The sequence below is a fragment of the Nicotiana tabacum genome, chromosome 1 (assembly GCF_000715075.1).
Source record: "Nicotiana tabacum cultivar K326 chromosome 1, ASM71507v2, whole genome shotgun sequence".
Taxonomy (NCBI): Eukaryota; Viridiplantae; Streptophyta; class Magnoliopsida; order Solanales; family Solanaceae; genus Nicotiana; species Nicotiana tabacum.
In genome coordinates, this window is record NC_134080.1 from 97339431 (window position 1) to 97356213 (window position 16783).

Here is a 16783-nt window from a genome sequence, read left to right on the forward strand (position 1 = left end):
TATACGAGTATGTTGTTATATACTAAATAAATTGTGCTTGAAATCACAAATGAAGAACTTACAAGTTTTTCTTGTAGCGAAAAAGTTACAGATCAGTGAAAATATACTTATAAAGGAGAAATTAGAAGTAACAATAATTATTCAAATTACTGTTAGGTGTATGGGTGGCTTAATTGATTAAATTAAATTAACTTACAAGCATAAAGTGTTAAATACTACTCCATCACTTTTAAGTGTTAAAAGTGATTTTTATAAATAATCAATGAAGTGCTTGTATAAAAATGTTGAGACGGATAACAACAAATAATCTGTGTTTACCTGTCTTTGACAACATTAATAATCCTAGGGTTCAGGTTAGGTATATAATATAAAGTGTAATTGGGCAAGTATTTAGTTAGTTAGGAAAAAGAACATAGCAAGAAAAGATTTGGACAACATTAAACCTAGGGTTCACGTTACATGTAATCATGTATAAGGTGCCATTTCTTTTTCTCTCCAATCATAACATCCAATTTCTTTCTTCTTGCCCCCAAAATCTCCCGTTTTACACTTTCAATCCCAAAACTTAGCTTCTTCTGTCTGAAACTCAATCTCAATGGCAAAGAAATCCAAAGAGAAGCAGAAACAATCACAAAATGAAACCTCAAATGCTTCAGATATTTTCAACACCCTTTTTGGAGCAACCCCAACAGATTCAAACATTGATTCACTGTTTTCTGATAACAATCCCTTCAGAAGAAAACCTAATAATGACAATCCCACAGCTTCCCAAGAACCAAAATTAGGTGTTGTAGAAGCTTCTATTGAGAATCAAACTGATGGGTTTTTTGAAAATAATGATTCTGATTCTGCAAAACTCAAGAAGAGGAAGAAAAAGGATAAAAATGTAATCTTGGATTCAGGGTCTGTATCTGAAGAAGCTAATGAGGAATCAAATGGTGTAGTTTCTGATGTAATTTTGGGTTCAGAAGCTAAAGAGGATATGATAGGAAAATTGGGGAAAAAGGAGAAGAAAAAGAGGAAAAGAGATGAGATTGAGGCAGAGTACGCGGCGAAGCGATATGGGGTGGTTGATATGGAGGCGGAGGCGGAGAAAGGGATTGGAGAAATGGTGGTAGGAGAAAAGAGGAAGAAGATGGATAATCCAGAGAATATGATGGTCTCAACTGAGGGATTTGATGATGAGAGTAAACTTTTAAGGACTGTTTTCATTGGGAATTTGCCTTTGAAGATCAAGAAGAAGGCTTTAATGAAGGAGTTTGGGAGTTTTGGAGAGGTAGAATCTGTAAGGATTCGGTCTATTCCGTTAGCTGATGTGAGTATTAGCTACTTATTCTTTCTTTTATGTGCTTTAGGTGTTAAGAATTATGTTTACGTTGTTTTACCTTGGAGCCTGATTCTGAATGTTACTTCTTTTGGCAGAATGCAACTCCAAGGAAGGCTGCTATCATTAAGAAAAAACTCAATGATAATGCTGACAGGTTAGATGAACACATTATAACGTTATGGTTTTTTAATAGTTAAATGGACCTCAATAGAGCCGAATTGATACTGAGGATTCACCAACTAATTTGTGATTGAGGCGTCATTCGTTGATTGTTGGTGATGTTTTTTCATGATTATTGTTTAGAAAATTGGACTACGATATCAAAGTTAACTGATCATGTGTATGGTTGATAGTAACACCCTTTCTGTTATTGTAACTTTAATGGGTATGGGAGATAAAAGTTTCTTGTCCCGAAAATGCTGCTTTTTTGCATTGATTGGTGTATTGATATATTTCTTTATATCTGATTTCCTATTGTATGATAAGGTTACTTGGTTGTAAATGCAGTGTTCATGCTTATGTTGTTTTTAAATCAGAGGAATCTGCCCAGGCTTCTTTGGCTCATAATATGGCAGTGGTAAGCTTCTCTTACAGTTGATTGCTCCTTCTGAAAGAAACTCTTTTTCAGTAGTCAGATTGTTGGGAAGTTTGCTCATGGTACTTATCTATATAGGTTGAAGGAAGACATATCCGAGTTGACAGAGCATGTCCGCCACACAAAAAGATGAAGGGAGAGAATAGTGCACTCTATGATAACAAAAGGACTGTTTTTGTGGGTAACCTTCCATTTGATGTGAAGGTCAGTTACTTGAGGAGGCATACTTGTTACTGTTCTAATTGGCAATTTTCTTTCTGTCGCCCACAATTTGATTTTGTTCATTTCCTTGCAGGATGAAGAAGTTTATCAGTTGTTCTCTGGTATGAAAGAGTTGGAGTCGAGCGTTGAGGCTGTTCGTGTGATCAGAGATCCCAATACCCTCCTAGGAAAAGGAATTGCTTATGTTTTGTTCAAAACAAGGGTATATATTATCAACTTCTTTTGCTTTCCAAATTTATAATTGCATTAACATTATTTTTCTACATCATACTCACTTTGAGGTGATTCAGTCTTAAAAGTTGGCACTTTGATTCTATAGACAAGCTAGAAATTAGCTGTAGATGGAAATAATTTTTTTTTTTTTGCTTTAGCATCATCTGGGTCCTCTGAATGATGGATACAGCGGAATAATATTGTCTACCAGTTTGGAATCAAGGCTTAGTTGATTGATTGCTTTACTCCTCATCTGGGATTAGAAAGACAAAATTCATTTAGTTTCATCTGGGTAAAGAGAGTCAAGTCTTAGTCTATTTAGTTTCTTCATGTCTAATTGCTGTACTAACTTACAAGGAGTTTAAGATTTGCGATACGTGCTTCATATTACATAGACGACTATTTTAGCTGTTGTTGGCATGCATCTCCATCAGTGTAGGTGTTTTGCAGTTTTGCCAGTCTTTTCTGCAGCCATAAAAACAATTATTTGAATCTATCCCTTGAGTTGTCGTTGAAACTGGAAGCTTCTTTCCATTCCCTTTTAAGCACTTTCTTTTGGTAATGAGCTGGCACCAATCTGTAAACCTCTGGCATCAGCTAGGCACCTTAAATGGTGACAGTTACTTTCTGGGAGAATGTGCAAGGAAAGAGAGGGGGAATACCATCTTATAAGTCCCGAGCTCTGGAGCATCAAATTTTAATTCTAGATTAATTTCTTGCTTTTAGTTATAGTACTTTTAAGGTTTGCATAGACAAGGTATTTTGTGGTTTTGGGATTTGTTGTGGGACATTGGTTCTAGTAAAATAGGCTACTTAACTCTTTGGGGTTATTCAATTTTTCCTTTGTCTCGGAAGAGTCAATCAGCTTTTCCCTGGTCACTTGGCCACTTCTCAAACATCACGACTTGTTATCTGGTGGACTTTATGGATGAAATTACACAAGTCCTTTAGTTGCTTTAGTTTTTTTTTTTTTTTTTTTTTTGGGATACCTTTTCAATTTTAATGTTATTTTGAAAAGTTACAGATAGGAATATCTACCCCTATTTTGTCATTCTCTCTAACTTAGCAGCAGTCCCTATTCAATAATCTAAATTTAAACTTAAACTTCTGCGGCTTTATCCCTTTTTCATTATATAATGCTACCTTGTACTTATCCTCTCCTTTTATTATACTTCTTGAAGTGACCCTATCAACGTTTTTCCCTTTCCTTTGTGCATAAGCACTGAAGCCTGTAATTTACATGATCTTTTACAAAATGTAGAAATCTAGCAAAGTTAACCCCTGAAACTTTACTCGCCTTCTAGGGACAGGAAGGAATGAGTCAAGGAAAGATGGAATTCCTTTCTTTCAAACAAGCAAAAACTAATGGATACATATTCTTGAGTAAATATCCCTTTGGCTCTCTCCCGTACTGGCGGAAATTGTGCTGACAGATGGGATAAATAGCAAATTGATCTATCTTCTTGGCTTTTCAAGAAATTAGACCATAGTTTGTTCAGATGTAGCTATGAATGTTCCAGAACGAGAAAAAATTTCTTGCCTCATGCAAACCTGCATTTAGAGGGAGGTGAGAGAAGAAAGGTCCCATTTTTGTTGATCTTCAGGCAGTAGAAAGCAGTGTTTTGGATAGCGTGCGGCGACAAATAGCGACAGTGCCCACTTCATTGAGGCGAGAGGCGCGCAGCGAAGCGCTCTCCTTTCTGATGTGAAGCGACAATTTATACAAAAACATAATATATATATATAAAACTAAAAACTCAATAATAAATATATCAATTCAAAAATTAAAAACTCAATAAGAGAAGAAGAAGAAGAGGAAGGGAAGAAAGAAAGAAAGAGCCTCTGCTCTGCTGGTCGAAAAACAGAGCACAAAAAAAAGACAAGAAGAAGAAAAAGGAAGAAAGAAAGAAGAAAGAGCTGATCACTGAAGAAAGAAGAAGAAAAAGAAAAAAGAAGAAGACAGCAATGGTCGAAGTCGAAGAAAAAAAGAAGACAACAATGGTTGTTGTCGCTGAAGATGAATCCCAAGCCCTAATTTTTCTGTTGCTGAGAGAAAGGTCGCTGAAGGAGAAGAAGTGAAAAACCCAAGCCCTAATGTTTTAAGTCGCTGGTTTTTGCGCCTTTTTCTTCTTCTTTTTTCAAATAGCGACTCTACAGCTCGCCTCTCGCTACACAGGCAGAGGCGCTCGCCTTTTACAATCGCAATGCAACAAAGCCAAAATAGTGCAGGCTGCTCGCCTTGCCTCGCCTCACGCTATTAGCGCTGAGGCGAGCGCTATTTATAACAGTGGTAGAGAGAAAATATTTTAGTTGAGGTGGTGTGCAAATCAGCCTTATTATGGGATTTATTGGAGCCAGTTGCCCAATAAACGGATATTTATTAGTCTGGCGGTCTTTTGCAATCCTTGGAATGTCATCTTTGATACTATATATCATTCTTTTTCTATATGGTTCTTTTATTAAAGTCAGTGAAGCAGTACTTTGTTACAAAATATCATAGAAGGAATAATAAAATTACCTACAATAGAAGGAATAATAAATGAGAAGAAGGGTTCAGTTTCTAGGACTATCTTTTTGTTTTTCCTTTTATAATATTACAGAGTAGTCGGAGTTAATTATTTTGTAAGCATGTTATTTGAAGATAATATATCGTAATGTCTTAGATGAGTTTCACTAATTTTTCAGTAGCTTTTAACCCTGGTTGCTTAAGTTGAAAGATAATTTGTTCCTTATATATTATACTTGGGTTCGCAGGATGCTGCCAACATTGTCGCAAGAAAGCGTAACTTGAAGCTACGTGATCGTGAGCTGAGAGTGTCTCATTCTAAAGCAAATTCTACTCCATCTAAGAGGAAAAGCTTGTCAACCGAAGACAGATTCAGTTCTCCGGCAAAGAGGTTTGCAGTACATTCAGCAACACCAGGCAGTAACGGTAAGATGAAAGCAAAGGCTGCCATCTCCTACCAGGGTATGCGAGCAAGCAAATCGGGTGTGCAGAAGAAAACTCAAATTAGGATGAACGACCGAGGAAAATCAAAACCAAAAACACTATCGCAGAAGCCAAATGATCGCATAGCAAAGAGACCGTCTGTTGCTGCCCGAAAAGCAAAAGCACTCAAGGCTGCCTCCTCCGGCTTGAAACAAACTGGGACAAAAAGGAAGCTGGACAACCGAACACCTGACACTGCAGGCAGAAAGAAGAAATTTAGAAAATCTTAGGTCTTGTATTTGTCCACAAAGTTGTTATACATGAGATAGTGTTCATTCATATGTTCACTTCTCGGATTGTGGCTGTCAGTTTCATGTAGAACTAAATTGTGTACAACTTGCCCCCTCATTAACCAAAGTTTACACTATTGATTCTGTTTTCTGTCTGAGATTTCTAGATTGCTGTTCACAGGTAGTAAACAGTCGTCCAAATTTCAAAGTTCCAATTGATGGCTTAATGCCATTGTTAAACTTTGCGATTATCTTCGTTACCATGCTTCAAGGCTAAATGAATAGCTATATGGTGCTTTGTTTTTTCTTTTTCTTCCCTTTTCTGTTCCGTACAAGACAGTAGTTGGTTATACGCGGGTAAGACGCGGATAGCTCAATGTAGGAATAGGGTGTCATCCCCTGGAAAACATATGGCCTGCCTGGTTATGGTTAGTTCAAACTTCAAAGCAAAATGTGTTTCACTCACTCTTTCCCCGGATAGATGGCCAAGTGTGCAAACCTGAAATTTTTGATCTACCTTTTGCTCACTTTTCTCAGCTGCAACTCTGTCAACCCCCCCCCCCCCTCCCCTCCCCTTCCCCTTGGTCTAATTGCACCCAAAATTAGCATATCCAATTGTTTAGCCAAGCTTCTTGGAGGTCAAAAGTTCACCTATCTATGCTACATATGAAACTTATTTACCCTACCTAACCAAGTTTTAACTTATTAACATGGTGATATACAATTACCAACTATATACATTTTAAAATTAAATGGGATTTCATTAAGTACCGTATATCTAATTTATTTTGTTGCAATTTATTGTTGAAATTTGTCCACATTGTGTATATATTTTATAATTTTTCAATTTGCCCAAGTGTTCTACAATTGCAGATTTATTGTAAAATAATTGTAGAAATTTTGTTTGTTGTATGTAGTTTGTTAGTATGTTTATTTTCTGTTTAATTTTGGTTCTCTTGTTCATAGGAATATTGAATATATTTTGTGTTGTATGTTGAATTTTTCAATTTGCTTCACACGCATATTAATTGTATTTTATTTGTAAAATAATTATGGATATTATGTATAGGATTATTTTTTAAGATATGTTCTAATTCTATGTTAAATTGTAGTTTTCTTGTTTAATATGTATACGAAGTTGTCAGTATATTGTTTATACGTGTGTAAATATAGCACTGTCAGTTTTGTGTAGGTAATTTGTAGTTTTGTTGTTGGATTTGTATATTAATTTGTCATTACTTTTTCTGGGAATTGTCAATATATATTGTTATTTGTGTGTAGATAAGTTGTAGCTGTATTATTCTTCTGTATGTTTTTATGCCTTTTATCATGTTAAATTACATATAGCTTTTTCCATGCAGAATCGAAAGTTTTTTGCACCGCCTGACCTAGAGTATGGCATCACTAGATGTCAAACATTATCCGACCCTGTTGTTTCTGCCCAACTTAAGGTGTTATTATTTGATAGGGGTAAAAAATTATTTAAGAAAATATGTTTCGGGCACTTTCTTAACATGCTCAAAATATGTATACAAAATAAGACCATTCACCTTCTGATGAAGAATGAACTGAACACAGCTGGGTCTGATTTTTTTCCAGCAAATATAAAGGGTCAGAGACTGAACTTTGGGCTGAGGGAATTTGGTCTTATTACCGGCCTCAAATGTGTTACAGAGTAACAGACCTTGGGTACACTCCTCAATATGATAGTTAAACAATGCGCTCTTATTCTCCAAACAAGGAAAAAGTGGAAAAGTAGTACCTGCAAAGAATTTGTTATATCCCATACTTTAATATTAGGATAAGTTGTAGTAATCCATATGAGCTTGAAGGGATTAAGACCATTCATGAGATTATACAGGATTTGTGACTATGTTATTATAAAATCCCGTAAGTTTACCAACCTTGATACCGTTAGATATTATATTACTGTGATATTTTTTTTAAGTGGAGTATTTTAGTAAAAGTTTTATAAGTATAATTATGGATAGTTACCATTATTACTATTTTCGGATATGATAAATTATACTCATAATATAACAAAGTTTATGAGCTTTTCTTTATCGTAAAGATAGAAATTATTTTCACACAAGAAAAAAAGTTATCTTTTTACCATTTTAAGAATTAAGCGTACGAAAATTTTAACTCGTTATATGAGATTAGAAAAATTAAAAGTTGAGAAAATACATGTATTTTTACATGGATGTTTTAATAAAATAATAGTGTATGTATTGATTTTATATAGTACCACATGACCATGATAGTAAGGTGTATAAAGTGTGTTAAAAGTAAGTAGTTTTTAAATAAGTTGAGATAATTATTAATTATATGGGTAATTGGTTGATTATTAATTAATGGCAGATTAACTAGTTAATTAATAATTACTGGATAATTAATTAGAATCTTGGATAAAGCCTAAAAAATACCTTAATATGGCAGTCCCATATGGTCCATTAAGTGACTCATACACGCAAGCAAGGTGTCAGATTTTGGGGACAAGTATGCTTGCTAAGCATTGAATATTCTAGGTGGCAAGATCTAAAAAATGTGCACCAACTGATCTCATTTTTTGTTGAAGAGAAGGTTATTAAGAAACGTTGTGTTGTACGACATTTTTTTGGACTGCTTTTCTTAAAGTAAGCAAAATCCCTCCCCTAATTAGTAATATTGTCCATAGGTCTTAAAGTGAGGTGCTAAGACTAAGATTCATTCTCCAATTCAAGAATGAAGATGTATTATATCCAAAAAAGGCTTCAGCAAGATAGCATCATTAGCAACGTGAGATTCCACAGTTCTTCAACAATTTAAAACGTAAGACTTCATAGGTTCTTCGGCAATTCAAAACATGAGATTTCACAATTATAAGGGAGTATGGTGCAATCTTTCTCAAGAATATCATACAGATTTTTCCCTAATCCAGGTATGTTAAGGCTAATCCTTCTTTCTTTTGGCATGATCCAAGCAACGATACGTAAACGTAATGTTATTCCATAAAATATTCTACTCTTAGAAGTTAAGGATGTCTACGTTATTCATTCCTATGAAATGTAATTCAAAGCATGTCTAAGTATGAGTCATCGTGTCAGAGTTTTGCTACAGACTTATGGGTAGGCTGACCTATCCTATTTGATGTCAAACAATCTTAGAGGCTTTGTAGATAGAGGTTCATTTTGTACAGTATGTCAGAGGCCTTGATGGGCCATATATATTTATGTTTTAAGAACGATGGTTCAGTGATACAGTGTTGCCCACTTATAGTTATACATTACGAGTTGTGGTCATGTTGGCCCATGATAGTTACAAAGAAAATAAATGTTGCAAAGTGATTCGCTCAGGCCAGTGCGGCACCGGGTGCCAGTCACGCCTCCCTAGGTTTGGAGCGTGACAAAATTGTGTTAAATCAGAGTAGGCTAAATGATGAGGATGCAGTCAAGCTATGTATTATGTATCTTATAGAGTTCTTCCTGTTTGATTCAAAGAAAGAAAATGGTTTGATCGACTACTTCTGCTTCTACTTGACTGACTCAGGCCAATGTGCAAATTACCCATGGGGTATAAATGCTTATACACATTTGCTTCAGTCTGTGAGACATAAGTTGAGCCCATCTGTACATTTTTACCTTCTTCGAGGGTACCCCTCGCGATGCAAATCTGGTTGTATGAGTGTTGCTCCATAGCTAACACAGATATTGCAATAAGGGTTGGCCATTCGATCCCCGTATTCTTAACTGGACAACAACAAAGGATAAAATATGGATGTTTACATTAGAAGAGAAGTGATCAAACCATCTTGGATTAGAATAAATTTTCACACTCTATCTTACTAATTTTGGGGTGCTCCAATTTTGTTCGTGAAGAAGAAGGATGGCTTTATGCGGATGTGCATTGATTATAGACAGCTAAACAAAGTTACAGTCAAGAAAAAGTACCCATTGTCGCATTTTGATGACTTATTTGACCGGCTACATGGTGCTAAAGTGTTTTCAAAGATTGATTTGAGGTCAGGGTATCATCAGTTGAAGATTCGAGACTCAGATATCCCGAAGACTGCTTTCAAGACTCGTAGGGCCGCTACGAGTTTCTAGTGATGTCCTTTGGGCTGACCAATGCCCCAACAACATTTATGCACCTGATGAACAGTGTATTCTAGCCATATCTTGATTCTTTCGTCATCATATTGATTGATGATACCTTGGTGTATTCCCGCAACCGGGAGGATCATGAGCTGCATTTGAGGATCGTGCTCCAGACATTGAGAGAGAAGAAGTTATATGCAAAATTCTCAAAGTGTGAATTCTGGCTTGATTCGGTGGCATTTTTGAGCCATAGTGTCTACAAAGGGGATCAAAGTAGATCCAAAGAAGATTGAGGCAGTTCAGAGTTGGTCTAGATCATCTTCAACTACCGAGATTCAAAATTTCCTTGGTTTGGCCAGATATTATAGTCGTTTCATAGAGCGTTTCTCGTCCATTGCTTCACTTTTGACCAGATTGACCAAGAAGGGTGCTCCATTCAGGTGGTCCGATGAGTATGAGGAGAGCTTTCAGAAGATCAAGACTGCCTTGACCACAACTCTAGTTCTAGTTTTTCCTTCAGCATTGGGTTCATATACGGTTTATTGTGATGCTTCGCGAATTGGTATTGGGTGTGTCTTGATGCAGGAGGGTAGGGTGATTGCTTATGCTTCGCACCAATTGAAGCCTCATGAGAAGAACTACCCTGTTCATGATCTAGAGTTAGTAGCCATAATTCACGCATTGAATATTTGGAGACATTATCTCTACGGTGTGTCTTGAGAGGTATTCACAGATCATCGGAGTCTACGGCACTTGTTTAAGCAAAAGGACCTAAACTTGAGGTGGCAGAGGTGGTTAGAGATGTTGAAAGACTATGATATCACTATTTTGTATCATTTCGGAAAGGCCAATATGGTGGCTAATCCCTTGAGTAGGAAGGCGGAGAGTATGGGTAGCCTTGCATATATTCCAGTTGGTGAGAGAACGTTAGCACTGGATATGCAGGCGTTGGCCAATCAGTTTGTGATATTGGATGTTTCAGAGCCCAGCTGGGTTCTAGCTTGCGTGGTTTCTCGGTCTTCTTTGTATGAGTGCATCAGAGAGCGTTAGTATGATGACCCCCATTTGCTTGTCCTTGGACACGGTGCAGCACGGTGATGCCAAGGAGGTTTCTATCGGAGATGACAGAATGTTACGGATGCAAGGGCAGATATGTGTGCCTAATGTCGATGGGTTGCGTGAGTTGATTCCTGAGGAGGCCTACAGTTTGCGATACTCCATTCATTCGGGTACCGCTAAGATGTATTAGGATTTGAGGCAGAATTATTGGTGGAGAAGAATGAAGAATGATATAGTGGAGTATATGGCTCGGTGCTTCAACTGTCAGCAGGTGAAGTACGAGCATTAGAGGTTGGAGGGTTTGCTTTAGAGACTTGAGATTCCCGAGTAGAAGTGGGAGCGTATTACCATGGATTTTGTTGTTGGGATCTCACAGACTTTGAAGAAATTTGATGCAGTACTGTGGGTGAGTGTGGATAGGCTGACTAAATCGCACATTTCATCCCGGTAGTGACTACCTATTATTCGGAGTAGTTGGCTCAAATCTATATCCGTGATATTGTTCATCTCCATGGAATGCCGGTGTCCATTATATCTGATCGGGGCACGTAGTTCACATCGCATTTCCGGAGAGCCGTGTAGCGTAAGTTAGTCATACGGGTTGAGTTGAGTACAACATTTCATCCCCAGACGAACAGGCAGACTGAGCACACCATTCAAATTTGGAAGGTATGCTACGCGCCTGTGTTATATATTTTAGGGGTTCATGGGATCAGTTCCTACCACTTGTCAAGTTTTCCTACAACAACAACTACCAATCGAGTATTCAGATGGCTTCTTATGAGGCCCTATATGGGAGGCGGTGTCTTTCTCCAATTGGTTGGTTTGAGCCGGGGGAGGCTAGGTTGTTGGGCACTTATCTGGTTCGGGATGCCTTGGAGAAGGTCAAGTTGATTCAGGATCGGCTTCGTACAATATAGTCTAGGCAGAAGAGTTATGTTGATCAAAAGGTTCGTGATGTAGCATTTATGGTGGGAGAGAGGGTTTTTCTGTTGATTTCACCCATGAAGGGTGTGATGAGATTCGGAAAGAAGGGTAAGTTGAGCCCTAGGTATATTGGTCCTTTTGAGATCCTTGAGAGAGTGGGGGAAGCGGCCTAAAAGCTTCCATTTCCACCCAACTTATCGACAGTTCACCCAATGTTCCATATCTCCATGCTCCGAAAGTATTATGGTGATCCGTCCCATGTATTAGATTTCAGCTTAGTCCAATTGGACATGGATTTGACTTATGTTGAGGAGCCGGTGACATCTTGGACATGCAAGTCCGAAAGTTGAGATCAAAGAACATTGCTTCAGTGAAGGTTCAACGGAGGGGTCATCCGGTTGAGGAGGCGACCTGGGATACTGATCACGACATGTGGAGTCGCTATCCTCACCTTTTTATCACTTCAAGTATGTCTCTATGCACGTTCGAGGATGAAAGTTTGTTTTTAAAGGGGGAGAATTTAACGACCCGACAAGTCATTTTGTGAATTTGCGGCTCATTTCCCCTTTTGATGCTTCACACATATGTTTATGACTTACGGGGTTGATTGATTTCGTTTGGGGAAGGTTTCGGGTTGATTTGGACCATTTGGCTCTTGGTTTAGAGGCCTAGTTAGAAATATTAATGAAAGTTTGACTTTTGTGAAAATAACCCGAAAACTGTGTTTTGATGGCTCCGATAGGTTCATATGGGGATTTTGGACTTGAGTGTATGTCCAGAATCGAATTCAGAGGTCCGTAGGTTGATTTGTGTTGTGTTGCCGAAATTTAGCAATTCGAGGTTTAGAAGAATTCTCAAGTTTAACCATAGGTTGACTTTTGGCTATCAGGTTTGAAATTTGGTTTTGGGACTTGGAATAGGTCTGTTATGCTATTTAAAACTTGTCTGCAAAATTTGGTGTCATTTGAAGTTGATTTAATATAATTCGGACGCTTGGTTGCATTTCTAGAGGTTCTTGAACTTTTCTTTGAAATTCATGCGATTTGATATCTGATTCGTAGTTCTAGATGTTATTTTCGTGTTTTGCTCGCATGAGCAATTTTATATGATGTTTTTAGACTTGTGTGGATGTTTGGTTTGGAGCCCCGATGGTTTGGATGAGTTTCAGACGCATTCCGGAATGGTTTTGGAACAGAAACAGAATTACTGGTGTGGTGGTGCTCTAATGTCACATTGCGAGCACCAGCATCGCAATTGCGAACATGGCAGGTGATCACGCCCAACTCTAGTCCTAAAAAGGATAAGCGGTCGCTGCAAATATAATCCGGTCTAAAAGTCCGGAGTTAAATCCCACAGAGAACTAAGGTTTTGATACAATTGTTGACTATCACTAAGAAGACAAGCTCGAACAATTCCGAAGTTATAAATATTAAGATTCTTATATCTAACTAATTAACTAACAAATTAAAGTAGCAAATTAACAACTAGGGATATTAACGGTTGGAGAAAAGATTAAGGAGGTCTAGAGTTATGATTTCCACAATTGTCGGAATCCTTCCCGCTATGTCTTCTATAATTTCGCATAAGTATTCTCTATTGATCATGAGCACTCGAGTTATCGTAATTCTCTCTCGAGCAACTACAACAATGTACTAGTCATATTCTCTCGAATTACGCTAGCTCACACTTTTTCACTACTCACTAAGATCATGTGAAAGCTTCGTTATCTCTAATCCTGCTGTTAAACCTGCTGTATTGATCTCTCATATACGTTAGGAGTGACGTTGTTCAACAACCACTTATATATATATATACTCTTTTCCAAGCAATACATAATAAATAGGCACCGTTAATTGAGAGCTCTTCAATTAACTAAAATAAGTATATAGTTGAACAAATAGAAAAATTCAAAGACTCAATTATATCAAAACGTATCAAGAATTCATCCTACAAAAGGATTCATCAAAACCCTAGATAAAAAATTAGCTATTCATAATAGTATGCAAAACTACAATACTAGAATTCATAACCAATAATGAAAATAGGAAGAAGGAAGTGAAAAACTCGTAGAAGAATTTTCTGCCTTACTCCTAGCGTGTTCTTGTCTCCTTGGGTCGAATACACTCTCTAATTATGTCTAACCCTCTAAAAACTAACTTTAAGGGGTATTTATAGGGTAAGGGCCGAATTTACATGTCCAATACTAATGAGGAATTAAACTTTTTTTCGTATGGCATTGTTGGCGCCTTGTACTGCCTGTAACACTGTAGTTTCGGTACTAGGCACTGTTTGTAGCATTGTCTTTTTGGCGCAAGGCATTGTCTATGGCACTGATGACAGTGCCCTGAACAATGCCTTGCACTGTCTATGGCACTGTTGTTATTGCGCAAGGCACTGTCTATGGCACTGACTTTTCGTTGCCTTGCACGTCTTCTTTTATTACTCAATTTTATAGCTCTGAAGTACCATTTCGTGCAACTTTTCTCCAACTCATGTCCAAGAATTCCTACACATGAAATTTACTCTATTAAGCGCAATTGTCGCATAAATTGACATCCAAACAACAAGCAAGTAGGACTTATTATGGTTGTAATGTGGGCTAAGGGATGGGTATGATATATTTAGGATATAGTGGATAATCCTCCTAAGCACTTTAACACATCACGTATTCATCTTTAAGCGTAAAATTTCTTCAGTCCATTTCAATCATCACAAGATAGCTTAACCCGGAATATTTTTCCTTCTTCTTTACGCACTGCTTCAGATCACATCCATTAGCAAAAATAAGAAACCTTTATTTATTCAATTATTCGTTCCTTCTTATTTTTTTTTACTTTTACCTTGCCACTAGTGGATTTTTATTTAAAGCACAAGTGTACATTTCTTCCTTCCATTGGTTCCACTAAAAAGCTACCCCAAGTTTCCTCATTACTTCTCTCTAGCACTCTCTTTAAAATTCAAGTGCTTTAAGAGGTATAAGGATCAAAATAATTCAATTAAGAACAAAAGGGGATAGGCTTATAATGCGGGTGCCAAAAGTAAGTCTTATGGGCTCAAAAGGGTAACTACAGAAGATTTTATTTGTGATAGACAACAAAAGTAAAACAGATCAAAAAAAGCCTAACTTCACTTTTCAAACTGAGTAACACCTAGGATTTCGATTCAATTCACATTACGAGAAAGTTCTAGACCCAAATGTAATAACATGGACTATACAAAGAACTCACTTCACACGTGGCACATGACTCACTAAGGACGGTTTCATTCAGACTCTCACTCAAACAAGTATTCACAAAGCCAAGAGGTATATTAAGCATAAAGCACAAAGTGAACATAAGTCAAGCAACTGAGACATAGGAGTTATACTATATGCTATTCATTTTTTATCAAGGCATCATCATATATTTAAAATCAAGGAAAGGTGAAACACATGTCAGAACACCAAATATGCAACCATCAAACAAGTCAAAAAGTGCAAATCACATCAGTTCTTCTTCTTTATTTCCTACATACTACTATAAAGTAAAAATAAAAAATAATAAAAATTAAAACTACTACCCGGTTCAAGTTACATCCTATAGAAAAGAACCGAGGCACTAAAAAAAATCACGGGGGAATTATTACTACCTAAGAAAAATAAAAGACATGTTTTTATTTTTTTGTATGTTTAGACTTAAATCCCTCAAGAAAATTGTCTTTGAGATCCATCGTTGGGAAAAGTCCAAATATGTTTTTATAAAAAAAACTATCAATTAAACTAACACAACTAAAATAGCATTGAAAGTCACCCAGACAATCTCCTCACTTCACACTTAAAATTGTGCATTGTCCCCAATGCACAACATAAATAATAAGAGGGTAAAAGAAACTCCTTGGTAGGCCAAAGGCCGAAGCACTAACAGCTCATGGGGTACTCAGTCTTCTCCCGAATCTTTTCCTTTGTGCGGGCACTCCACACTTAGTTATAACCATCTGGCTTGTTATTGCATAATTCAAATAGCTATGCTTCCCATGCTCCTAAAAACTAAAAAATGACACTACAAAAATAATATAAAAAACTAAAATAAAAAAAAAGCAGTAAAGTTGGGTTGCCTCCCAACAAGCACCTGATTTAACATCGCGGCACGACGAGAACCACTTTCTGCATCCACCTCGAGCTTATGAATTGAACCTCCAATTTGGCTTCAAGTTTTCGGTTATGATCCAGGGGTGGTGGAATAAATCTAATTGGCCTAAGCAACCATTGTACTATTCTACACTTCTTGGCTTTTAGATGAGGTATGTAGTCCTGTCTTTCTGGCAAGAAAAATTCCAGAATGTAGGCACCTTGTTCTTCATTCCTTGACTCCTCAGTCGGCTCGGATGACTCTATTTCCATATCGTCATCCAAGCACAATGTGGAAAAATGTTTGGAGTAAGGACCAATGCGCTCAAACACATAAACTTCAGGACTTTCAACGTCCTCAACATCAATGATACTAGAGTCAACAAAATTTATATCCTCATTATCCTTGGCTGACTCTAGTCTCGCATCTTCAACATCGACATCCTCAAATTGTAGTTGGCTAGGTTGTTGATGTTCTACTTTGACCTCCTCCATTAGTACCTCGAATCTTCTTGGCTACTATCCCTAATATTAGCTTGTTGAGCATTAAAAGCTTTAACCACTTGACTCACTTGAGCCTCCAAGTTGTGAATAGTTGCCTCTTGCCTTTCTGTTTGCAATTGTTTCTCATTATTTTGTTCCAGAAGGAACTTTAACATATCCGTGATCTCCTTCAGGTCTGCATCCCCAGGTTCTTTGTTCATATTAACTTCACAAGAAAAAGTGAAACCATCATAGTAAGGGGTTGGGGGGAGGATAAGAAATATAAGCACAACCATGAAAGTGACCATTTCAACCACCACACACATCACACACATTTCACAAATAAAATTGAGTTGGTGCACATAACTCACTTCGAGAATATTTTGATAATTTGGCCATAAGTGGTTTCTTTCACAATATATATAAGGATCAATAGTAGAATTATCTACACCTAAACTCCCAAAATTCCAAGATATCATGTTTCTCAAATCAACAAGTAGAATAAAATAAAATTAAAAAATAAACAAAACAAAATAAAAGTTCAAACTTGAAACCTA

General features: G+C 37.1%; 1 protein-coding gene across 1 annotated transcript; it reads left to right on the plus strand.

Moving 5' to 3' along the window:
- The first annotated feature begins 406 nt into the window (after positions 1 to 406).
- On the plus strand, positions 407 to 5734 carry LOC107794415 (uncharacterized). The gene is made up of 6 exons (XM_016616901.2): positions 407 to 1315; positions 1423 to 1481; positions 1835 to 1904; positions 2001 to 2126; positions 2218 to 2346; positions 5112 to 5734. Exons 1-6 carry the CDS (start codon positions 596 to 598, stop codon positions 5574 to 5576), a joined length of 1569 nt encoding a protein of 522 aa, XP_016472387.1. The 5' UTR covers positions 407 to 595; the 3' UTR covers positions 5577 to 5734.
- The last annotated feature ends 11049 nt before the right edge of the window (positions 5735 to 16783 follow it).